We start from the raw sequence: 12,370 nt of genomic DNA on the forward strand, positions 1-12,370 counted from the left end.
AATGAGACAAAAATATTATACTTGGTCATTTATTTATTGAAGAAAATGATCCAATATTACATATCTGTGAGTGGCAAAAGTATGTGAACCTCGAGGATTAGCAGTTAATTTGAAGGTGAAATTAGAGTCAGGCATTTTCAATCAATGGGATGGCAATCAGATGTGAGTGGGCACCCTGTTTTATTTAAAGAACAGGGATCTATCAGAGTCTGATCTTCACAACACATTTGTGGAAGTGTATCATGGCACGAATAAACGAGATTTCTGAGGACCTCGGAAAAAGCATTGATGCTCATCAGCCTGGAAAAGGTTACAAAACCATCTCTAAAGAGTTTGGACTCCTCCAATCCAGTCAGACAAATTGTGTACAAATGGAGGAAATTCAAGATCATTGTTACCCTCCCCAGGAGTGGTCGACCAACAAAGATCACTCCAAGAGCAAGGCGTGTAATAGTTGGCAAGGCCACAAAGGACCCCAGGGTAACTTCTAAGCAACTGAAGGCCTCTCTCACATTGGCTAATGTTAATGTTCATGAGTCCACCATCAGGAGAACACTGAACAACAATGGTGTGCATGGCAGGGTTGCAAGGAGACAGCCATTGCTCTCCAAAAAGAACATTGCTGCTCATCTGCAGTTTGCTAAAGATCACATGGACAAGGCAGAAGGCTATTGGAAAAATGTTTTGCGGACAGATGAGACCAAAATAGAACTTTTTGGTTTAAATTAGAAGTGTTATGCTTGGTGAAAGGAAAACACTGCATTCCAGCATAAGAACTTTATCCTATCTGTGAAACATAGTGGCGGTACTATCATGGTTTGGGCCTGTTTTGCTGCATCTGGGCCAGAATGGCTTGCCATCATTGATGGAACAATGAATTCTGAATTATATCAGCGAATTCTAAAGGAAAATGTCAGAACATCTGTCCATGAACTGAATCTTAAGAGAAGGTGGGTCATGCAGCAAGACAACGACCCTAAGCACATAAGTCGTTCTACCAAAGAATGGTTAAAGAAGAATAAATTTAATGTTTTGGAATAGCCAACTCAAAGTCCTGACCTTAATCCAATTGAAATGTTTTGGAAGGACCTGAAGCGAGCAGTTCATGTGAGGAAACCCACCAACATCCCAGAGTTGAAGCTGTTCTGTATGGAAGAATGGGTGAAAATTCCTCCGAGCCGGTGTGCAGGACTGATCAACAGTTACTGGAGACATTTAGTTGCAGTTATTGCTGCACAAGGGGGTCACGCCAGATACTGAAAGCAAAGGTTCACATACTTTTGCCACTCACAGATGTGTAATATTGGATCATTTTCCTCAATAAATAAATGACCAAGTATAATCTTTTTGTCTCATTTGTTTAACTGGGTTCTCTTTATTTACTTTTAGGACTTGTGTGAAAATGTGTGAAAGATTTTTTAGGTAATATTTATGCAGAAATATAGAAAATTCTAAAGAGTTCACAAACTTTCAAGCACCACTGTATATCGCCATATGTAAGGGAATAAGTTGAATTATCTCCCCTTTGAAACATCAAAATGGGACTATTTTCCTTTGTGCACATCTTCAGGTGGTACACTGCAACTGTGTAAAGTTTTATCAAAATTCATCAAACTGTTTAGGAGGAGTTGCGCTTACAAGACACATGGACAGATGGACAGACGGACGGACAGACAGATGTCCAGGGTGATTACTATATACCTCCCCAAACTTTGTTTGTGGGGGGTATAAAGAGTCTGGGTGCTAAACTGGCCTGCCTGCAGTCCAGACCTGTCTCCCATTAAAAAAAGTTGGTGCATTATGAAGCACAAAAGATGACAAAGGAGACCCCGAACTGTTGAGCAACTGAAATTGTATGTCAGGCAAAAATAGGACATTTTACTTTCAAAACTATGGCACATGGTCTCCTCAGTTCCCAAAAGTTTACAAGGTGTTGTTAAAAGTAGAGGTGATGCAACACAGTGGTAAACATGCCCCATCCCAACTTTTTTGAAACATGTTGCTGGCATCAAATTCAGAATAAACATCCATGGGTTGTACATGTTGAGATTTATTTCTATGGTCGCCATGTTGCATTGGATCAAAAAGAGTAATAACATGTGTAACAGTATATTTTGTGGCACTTTCGGGGGATCAGAGCACATTTTTAATATCCACTTCTCTCAAGACACACCAACAACACTGATTCAATTTCTTCAACGCGTTCCTCAATTCTGAATCAGTTCTTTCTTTCTTTCTTTCTTTCTTTCTTTCTTTCTTTCTTTCTTTCTTTCTGTTTCATTTACATTGGTTGTTTTTTTTTATTTACCCTACATGTTGTCATTATCAACTTGGTTGTTTGCCCTGCATACGATTTCACTGTATTTGTTTCCCATCGTGTGTTTACCCATGCCTCTATTCTCTTTTACCACCCACAGTTTTCTATGGGTTATTACACTAAATTCTTTGTGCATTTTGTATCCACTTGCTTTTTTGTGTTTCATTTGATTAAATAGTGACACATTTTGTGTGTCCAAACCAGAACACTACTATCTTGAGGCCTTGCTGCCTATGCTGTAACATGGATCAGTGTCTTATAATGCAGTGCTCCTTCCTCCCCAATGTACTGGTATTTTCCAAATACATATTTTCACCAATCTTGCTGCTGCATTGGCAGCAATGCACAGGATTATGGGATACACTAAAGGATACATGAGAACAATAAATGATACATGAACGCTTTCAAAACAGGTCACATAGACGTACCTCAGTAGACTGTGTTGTATACAATTAGGACTGGATGACTTTCTGCTCATGAGTATTGCCCAAGAAGACAGCTCTTGCTACATTTGAAACACATTCATTGTTATAATGTACTGTTATCGTAATAGTATTTGGCAATCATACAAATACACAGCAATTGTGGATTCTGGAAGAGCAGGGGGAAAAAAAAACCTTCCCTAAAAATATACAATCAGTGCAGAGGTCTCATTCTTTGCACAATCCTTAAATGCATGTTTATGCTAAAAAGAAGCACACTTTGTGTGCTGTTGTACACATACATACTGTACATGATAGACTGTACAGTATAAACAGCTTGTTATGGACTGTACACCAGTTTATTTTATATAATATGCAAAATTTTTCAGACAGAATAGATAATCCTAATAGATAATCCAAATGAGCCATACAGCAGGACAAAAATCATTTGTACATCCAGCCCAGAGTGGTTTCATATTTTGTCTCTCTTCAGTTTATATCAAAGCATTCAGGTCATCTGGTTTGGTTACCACAGCAACCGATCCAACATAACAGACTATAACCTTTATGAGGTGAGATTTCTGATACTGCAGCAGCAGTGGCGTTTCCTGACAATGGACAATGCAGTAGCAGAGACACAAGTACTGTTGAGCCACACACAGGATAGAGCTCTCAGGACAGCTTGGCTGCAGTCAGCATATTCTTTCATCTTTCAAACATATCCCTTTTATTAATACATTCACGAAATTAAGGATTTGTGAAACACACCAAAAGAAGGGACAGTGCAAACAGGGAGGAAGGAGAACAATGGAGATGTGAGGCTGAGCAGGGAATAAATTAAATGAAGGAAAAAAGAGGGAGCAAGAGAGAGGGGTGTGTGTGTGAGAGAGAGAGAGAGAGAGAGAGAGAGAAAGGCAAGGAGGTGCATTACCTCTTACACACAGATAGAAGACAGATTCAGTACTGCTATTCCTGAGATAGATCTCCCTATCACTTCCTTTATATCAAATATTTTGAATGTTTTATTACAATATCATTTTCTATACAGCTTCATAGACAATGCATCAATTTAGATCTTAAACTGTTCTGTCTTTTGCTTTAAATATTCATTCACCTTCAGTAACCAGTCAGGGTTGGGTGTATCCAAAGCCAATCCGAGTAACATGAGGTGCAAAGAGGGAGAATTGATTCAGATGACCTGCCTATCGCAGGACACCATGCACACACTCACTCACTCATTCACACCTGAGGATGATTAAGAATAATCAGCCCACCTATGTGCATGTTTTTGGACAATGTAAGGAAACCCGCTAATTCAGAGGAAACCCACCCAAACACAGGGGAAACACATAAAACTCTAAACAGATAGGAAGATGAGCTCTAAAAAACAGCCATTTAGACTCCCAAGTGGTGCAACAGAAAAGCATCTGTCCAATCATGCGGAAATTGCATGGTCAAATCCCAATGATACCACAGCCATCTGTGGCCTGGAGCTGATGCTCTTAGGGAGTAAGGGGTGCTATACTCTACATCAGCCTTTTGGTGCCGGGGTACCATCTGGCTTTGGTAGGGGTGCCGTCAAAAAATTATATATTCTAACATTGAAATAAATAAAATGAATTAAAATTCCAAAAAATGATAGTTACACTAATACAGATCATCGCCGCCTCATGCATCATCAAAATTTGTCTCACGGCCCCCTTTCCCATGTCACAACGTCACTGCCGGGTTCAGCGTATGGTCAACGTGACTGCGTATATTTTATACGGGGGTGCCTTGAGAATTTGCATACTTCTGAAGGGTGCCGTGACTGAAAAAACATTGAGAAACGCTGCTCTACATCACCTGTAAATCACAAGTGAATTGTGTGTGGATATGTCTCTATCATGTAAAGAATATTCTATGGTAGTGTGAAGAGATGAAGTTTATCTTCTTGTGTTGAAAAACAAATTAACAGCTATTCCATGAAATCGAGTTGTACATGAGCTGATAGCCGACAAGGCACATAGCACCGAGTTGACTATAAGCCATGTACGATGAGATTGAGTGGAATAACTGCTTTATCCTATCCACATTCACTGTATTTTGAGAAAAAGAGCATTTTTCTTTTTTTGCAAATTCAATAAATAAAAAAACTTTATACAAAATGCCCAACAAAATAATTTCCCATCAGAATGTAAACAAACTGTAGAAGTGACAGCAATTTGTGAAAAATGCTATCATAATAATTCCTTAAAGATTAAAAAAAACATATGGTCTTACCATCAAATATTTTATTCCATATTTTGTTGCTATTTATCCTCTCTATATTAAACAAACTTCACATAAAACATTGCCCATGTGGGTTTTTTTTTTTTTGTTATTCATACATGAAATAAAATGGTAATTTCTTCCTGAAAATGCAGTCACCTGTTTTAAAAATAAAACGTAATTTGCATATAGTTTCCTTCAAAAATCTTGCTCCTTCTTTTTTGGATGACAAACAGTGAAAAGAGCTAAGTAACCTTTTTTAATCAGAGAAAGCAGCAGTAATGTATTAAATTATTACTCCTTTTTTGATAAAGAAAAACATTACTGCAAGGACTAATTAGCAGAATAGCTTGCAAGCTGGCAGGAGAGGTAAGGCCTAAACAAAAGGCATAATTCTTACAATTATTTATGAAATCATATGCCTTCCTTGTTCATCTATTAGGCTATGTATGTATCTGATCTTTAATCTTTCTGATTAAAGATCAGGAAACAAAGGGCCAAGCAACCAAGAATAAAAATAGCTTAATAAATGGGACACCAAGAATGAGATAAATAAAGTATAATAAAACATATAGAATGAGTTCACAAATATAATAAAAGAGACATTAGTCCTTGCCTGAAATGTTTCAGGGACTGTAATTTAATATGCATGCAGTTTTCCTACTGGCTAAATGGAAAAAGCAAGAAAGAAAGAGTGAGGGAAAGTGAGTGCTTTAATGTTTTATGTAATTGTGTGAAAAATGAATTCCACATGTGGAATATGATTAAATCTGCCGAATAAAGAACTACTGTACTACATACTGACCACAAGAAAGTGATACAAAATCCCAAACTACCACACAGGACATCAAAACTGCAAATACATGAGAACTCACACAACTATGGAAAGTTAAAAATGCTGAAAGTGATGGTTAGTTTAAAGCATTTCATTTCATTCTTATTAAATCCATTGCCACTACGGACTAGACATAAAGACTTAAATGTTTTAATGAGTCCATAACCAGAATCTCTACTGTATATTTTATGCTATATACAAACATCCATATCAGGCCTAAACTGAGCAATGCCTTACCTCTCTAGAAGCTCTCCTCCTGCGATCTTGTACCACTAGTGTATTCCCATTACTACCTGGAACTATAGTAGAACCGATACTCATTCTGGAACCAACTAATGTGTAGCGTTTATCTCCGGATCTGTACTGGATGCTGTGACACAGTGTTCCATCATACGCTGTGTCTTGTAAATACTTGGATGAATAGTCTGTAGATTTGGAGCATTGCATTGCTATTAATACAATGATACTGATGATGAAAAGCACGGAAACTGAACCCAGAGTGATGATTAAATAAAATATAATATTATTATTCCCCTCATCTTTTACTGAATTTTTCACATTGGAAGCTGCAAAAGGTTCTTTGGGCTCCACAAGTTTCATGATCACAGTTGCTGTTGCTGAAAGTGAAACATTGCCATTGTCTTTGACCAGTATGACCAGTTTATGTTCAGCCTCATCTGTTTCTGTGAATGAGCGAAGGGTCCTTATCTGTCCTGTATAGCGGTCCAAACCAAAGAGACTGTGGTCACTCACTTCCTGCAGTGAAAATAATAACCAGCCGTTGTATCCTATATCCGCGTCATAGGCTCTCACTTTAGTCACCAAATGTCCTGCGTTGGCATTGTGGGGAATCTCCTCCACACCTTCAGCAGAACCGTTAGCGCTGACTGGATATAAGATCACTGGAACATTGTCGTTCTGATCCAGAATGAACACGTTCACTGTAACATTACTGCTCAGTGAAGGACTTCCAGAATCTGTAGCAATAACATGGAAGTGGAATGTTTTAACCATTTCAAAGTCAAAGCTTTTCAATGCGTATATGTCTCCATTTTCGGGGTTTATGTTTAGAAAGGATGCATACTTGTTTTGCTCAGTAGTATCCCTCCAAACCTGGTAGGTAATCATGGCGTTTTCATCTAAATCACAGTCACTAGCAGACACAGAGAAAATGGACATGCCTGGCACATTATTTTCAGTTACATAAAAGATGTGTGGGTTGAGGGAAAACTCTGGGCTGTTGTCATTTACATCAGATAGTTCGACAGTGATAGATTTCAAAGATGATAATACTGGCTCACCTGCATCTCGGGCTACTAATGTAATGTCATACAGTGATATTTTCTCTCTGTCAAGTAACGATGCAGTTGTCAATGAATAAATGTTAGGCTGTGAGGTCTGCATTAACCTGAAGGGTATTTCTTCAAGTACAGAGCAGGACACTTTTCCATTTAAACCAGAATCTAAATCACTCACACTGATGAGTGCTACTGTAGTCCCCAATTTGGAATTCTCTGGTACCGTACTTGAAAATGACGTCACTTCAATTTCCGGCGCATTATCATTTAGGTCCACAATTTGTATTAAAATGCTTTTATCGGCTGTCAGCGGTGCAAGTGCTTTATCCGACGCTTGTATATCAATTTCATAGTGGTCTTTTTGCTCAAAATCAATTTGACCTTTTACAACTATTTCGCCTGAGACTGGATCCAGACTAAAAAGTTTGCGCAAGTCACTGTCTACATCGTGGCCAAAAGTGAAAAACACTTCACCATTTACACCATCATCTAGGTCAGTTGCGTTCACCTGCGCTACCGTTGTACCTATGGGCACATTTTCGCTAAGTTTCACAGAATACGAGTCTTTTGTAAAAACCGGAATGTTGTCATTTACATCTAGGACATAGACAGTAATCTCCATCGTCCCCGATTTTGGCGGTTTCCCACCGTCCAGCGCTGTGAGGAGGAGATGATGACTAGGACGAGTTTCCCTGTCTAACGATTTCTGTAAAATGAGAAAGGGCATCTTTCGATCCAACCCTCTGTCTTTAACTTCGATTCGAAAATGTTCATTATTACTGATTTTATACATTTGAACAGAATTCATGCCGCTATCTGGATCACGTGCCGCTTGTATCTGAAACCGTGAACCAGACACGGCGTTCTCGGAGATTTCCAAACGCTTTTCTGTCTCAGGAAACATTGGCGCATTATCGTTTATGTCGACAACCTCAACCCCTACGTAATGAATCTCTATAGGGTTTTCAAGCGCGATTTTTAGATTAATCAAGCATGAGGTGCTTCTCTCGCATACCTCCTCCCTGTCTATTTTCCCTGTAGTATACAAAACGCCATCATCCTGATTTAGCTTGAATAGAGACTCTCCTGTAGTTGATACGACACGAAATCCTCGCTCCTTTAAACTTCTGTGATCAAGACCCAAATCCTTTGCAATGTTTCCAACCAGGGTGCCGTCTTTCTCCTCTTCTAGTAAGGAATATCTTATCTGCGCCAATGCTACTCTCCAATATAGCAACGACAGTGCAAAAAGTACAAGGTTCAGTCGCCATGATGCGGATCCCCTTTGTTCCATTTTTAAGGAAAATTAATAGCTTCCGGCCACGTTAACAGAGATGATCCATTAAGTGTGTACCCATATTGCTGTTCTTAAATAAATATGGCTGAAGCAAATCGGTGATCAGGTTGAACTGTATGAAAATAATCCTCACAGACCGCGAGGTGCGGCATAGAAAATGTTACCAACAGATGAGGCGGTCCAAATAACCAAGAGGCCAAACCCATAACGTGCATTCGATTAGATTACACTGACCTCGTGCGATTCCATATCTAACTGCAGGAAAACAAAGTAACCAATTCCAAATAAACTGCTTTTGGGATTTATTGAAATAAAAGTTTGAAAAATTATGTGATTTAGTAAATGCAAGGAGGAATTTTGTGGGCAGCGCCATTCACTGCGCTCTGCGCGTTCCTGAGCTCATGATCAGGACAGAGCAACACAAGCTTTCCACAATGCCGTTGATAAAGTTTACACCAAAAATCCAAAAGTGGACGTCATTTTAAATTTATAATAAATATAACCATACTATCCAGGTCAAAAATAATTTCGTGCTGTGTCATTACGCGCATCCATCTGTGGGGGAAACTGGAGCACCCCGAGGAAACCCACGCAGACAACATGCAAACTCCATACAGAAAGACCCCCGTCGGACACTGAGATCGAACCCAGAACCTTATCGCCTTATTGTGAGACGACAGGGCTAACCACGACACCACCGTGCCACCCTCATTACGCACCACTTTAAAAACAAAACATAAAAAAACCTTTCATGATTACTGCCACAAATACCAGTACCACTATCTTAAAAGAATAATGGAAATCCATAGCTAGCAAAACTTCCTTTCACTTAAATGAAATTTGTGAAAATCCTTGAATGGTCGTACCGTATTATAGAGTCAGAAAGTAAAAATGTCGCCATACTAATGAAATTATTTTAATTGTTTAAAATGAGTTTCCAGTTGTAATTCATTGCATCTTACCTCACCAGAAGTTCTCCTCCTGCGATCTGATATCACAAGAGTATTTCCATTACTGCCTGGAACTAGAGTAGAACCGATACTCGTTCTGGGTCCAACTAACATGTAGCGTTTATCTCCGGATTTGTACTGGATGCTGTGACACAGTGTGCCGTCGTAATTTGTGTCTTGTAAATATTTGGAGGAATAGTCTGTCGATTTGGAGCACTGCATTACAATCAGCACGACGATGCTGAGAATAAAAAGAAATGAAACCGAGCCCAATGTAATGATTAAATAAAATGTAATGTTATTTTCTTCCTCTTCTTCTTTTACTGCCTTTTTAACATCAGAAGCTGCAAAAGCCTCTTTGGGCTCCACAAGTTTAATGATCACAGTCGCTGATGCTGAAAGTGAAACGTTCCCATTGTCTTTGACCAGTATGACCAGTTTATGTTCAGCCTCATCTGTTTCTGTGAATGAGCGAAGGGTCCTTATCTGTCCTGTATAGCGGTCCAAACCAAAGAGACTGTGGTCACTCACTTCCTGCAGTGAAAATAATAACCAGCCGTTGTATCCTATATCCGCGTCATAGGCTCTCACTTTAGTCACCAAATGTCCTGCGTTGGCATTGCGGGGAATCTCCTCCACACCTTCAGCAGAACCGTTAGCGCTGACTGGATATAAGATCACTGGAACGTTGTCGTTCTGATCCAGAATGAACACGTTCACTGTGACGTTGCTGCTTAGTGACGGAGTTCCAGAATCTGTAGCGAGCACGTGGAACTGGAACGTTTTAACACTTTCAAAGTCGAAAATTTTTAACGCGTAAATACACCCATTTCCTGCATTTATATTCACAAAGATTTGTTTATTATCTTCGCTACTTTCTCTCATTATTTCATAGGTGACTATTGCGTTTTCATTTGTGTCTCTGTCAGAGGCCGATACACAGAATAAGGACATGCCCGGGATATTGTTTTCCATCACGTAAAATGTGTAAGGGGAGAGAGAAAATTCTGGATTATTATCATTTATATCTGATACTAAGATGGTTAAACTCTTCACTGATGATAAAGACGGTTCTCCTGTATCTTTGGCAACTAATATAATTTCATACTCGTATTGCTTCTCTCTGTCAATGGATGACGTCGTAACTAATGAATACATATTGTCCTGTGAAGACGGCATTAATTTAAATGGTATATCTTCCGGAACAGAACAGAAAACTTTCCCGTTAATTCCAGAGTCTAAATCAGTCACGCTTATCAAAGCAACTGTAGTGCCTGGTCTGGAATCTTCTGAAACAGTGCTTGAAAGTGACGTCAACTCTATTTCCGGTGCATTGTCATTGACATCGATTATTTTTATAACCACAGTCTTGTCTGTTGTCAGTGGTACAGGGCCTTTGTCTGATGCTGTTATATCAATTTCATAGTCACTCGTCGCTTCAAAATCGATGTGTCCTTTCACAATAATTTCTCCGGTAATAGAATCAATATCAAACATTTTGCGCAATTTACTGTGAACACTATTAGAAAACGCATAAACAACTTCTCCATTTGGCCCCTCATCTAAATCTGTGGCATTCACTTGTATGACAGTTGTACCTATAGGTGCGTTTTCATTCAGCTGGACAGAATAAACGTCCTTAGTAAAAACTGGCATGTTATCATTTACATCCAACACACGAACAGTTACGTCCATTGTTCCCGATTTGGAGGGTCTTCCACCATCGACAGCAGTTAATAACAATTTCATACTTTGCATTACCTCCCTATCTATTGGCTTATGTAAGACCAAAATAGGATTTTTTCCACCTTTTCCACGATCTTTGACTTCGAGTCGGAAATGATCGTTCTGGCTGAGTTTATACGTTTGAATAGAATTTGATCCGCTGTCCAAGTCGTGGGCTGGCTGAAGCTGAAATCTCGTTCCGGGTAACGCCGACTCCCAGATCTCTAAGAGCGTTTCTTTTTCAGTAAAAACAGGAGCATGGTCATTCATGTCTATAATCTCTACAGTCACATAATGAATCTCCAGTGGATTTTCCATCGCGATTTTGAGATTGATCGTGCACGATGTGGTTTTCTCGCACACTGTCTCTCTGTCCAAGTTTCCACTAACATACAACGCTCCGTCATTCTGATTTACCTTAAACAGTGACTCCTCTGAGGAGGATACGATGCGGAATCCTCTTTCTCTTAATCTTCTTGCATCAATTCCTAAATCCTTTGCAATATTTCCAACCACGGTACCGTCCTTCTGCTCTTCAGAAACAGAATACCGTATCTGTGCCCATACTGCTCTTCCAAACAACAAGGATACAGCCATGAAGGCGAGCCGTATATGGACCCTTCGCCATGAAGCGCCTCTCCCTTGTTCCATTTTGAACGGTTACAACACGTCCACACACACAAAAAAAAATCAATAAAAAATCGACTGCTAATTAATCCTACATATTACCATCACATCCTCTATACCAGACTGCACAGGGTTCCAAAATTAACGCGTCTTCTCACTTCAGTCCTTGTGATATTTTGCAAATATCCGTGGTCACTGAAAGGGTGGGCACAATAACCATCTTATTTTTGCGTCATGAACCTTCTTCTAGTTCTATACTGACATCTCGCGAATTAAACCTTTACTGCAGTGAAAGTGTTTGCATGCAATACACTGTAGCAAATGAAGTTTTTCAGCAGTTGAGCAGTTGTTTTCCTTGAACTGGACTTGAATTGTGTAGAATTCACAGCAAAATACCAAAGTAAATTACTTACCACCCGACTAAATTACCCAACACCAAGCATACAAACAAACACTTAAATAAATACAGTGTCCGCTATGATTATTGACCCTCCTTGTAAAGATTAGTAAAACGGGGTTAGAAACAAATCCACCTTTTGTTGAAGTAGCTTAATCTCACACTGAAACAAATGAGAAAATCCCATCCTTTAATTGAAATAAACTTATTCAGAGAAAAACAAATACCTCATTAAGAAATAATTATTTTCAG

General features: G+C 39.2%; 2 protein-coding genes across 2 annotated transcripts in view; both read right to left on the reverse strand.

The window, feature by feature from the left end:
- The window catches only part of LOC132882004 (protocadherin alpha-8-like), a 58,039-nt gene extending 46,294 nt beyond the window's left edge, over positions 1-11,745 (reverse strand). The window contains exon 1 of the mRNA XM_060915170.1: positions 9,382-11,745. Coding sequence (XP_060771153.1) covers positions 9,382-11,745 — 2,364 coding nt within the window. The remainder of the gene's footprint in view (positions 1-9,381) is intronic.
- LOC132875676 (protocadherin alpha-3-like) lies at positions 6,041-8,416 on the reverse strand. Its single transcript, XM_060912628.1, has one exon. It carries the CDS (start codon positions 8,414-8,416, stop codon positions 6,041-6,043), a length of 2,376 nt encoding a protein of 791 aa, XP_060768611.1.
- Positions 11,746-12,370: the final 625 nt, after the last annotated feature.

This window comes from Neoarius graeffei, chromosome 2 (genome assembly GCF_027579695.1).
Source record: "Neoarius graeffei isolate fNeoGra1 chromosome 2, fNeoGra1.pri, whole genome shotgun sequence".
Classification (NCBI taxonomy): Eukaryota; Metazoa; Chordata; class Actinopteri; order Siluriformes; family Ariidae; genus Neoarius; species Neoarius graeffei.

What these genes read in the sequence shown, in the direction of transcription:
- LOC132875676 (XM_060912628.1), bottom strand. Translation starts at nt 8,416, where the DNA reads ATGGAACAAAGGGGATCCGCATCATGGCGACTGAACCTTGTACTTTTT.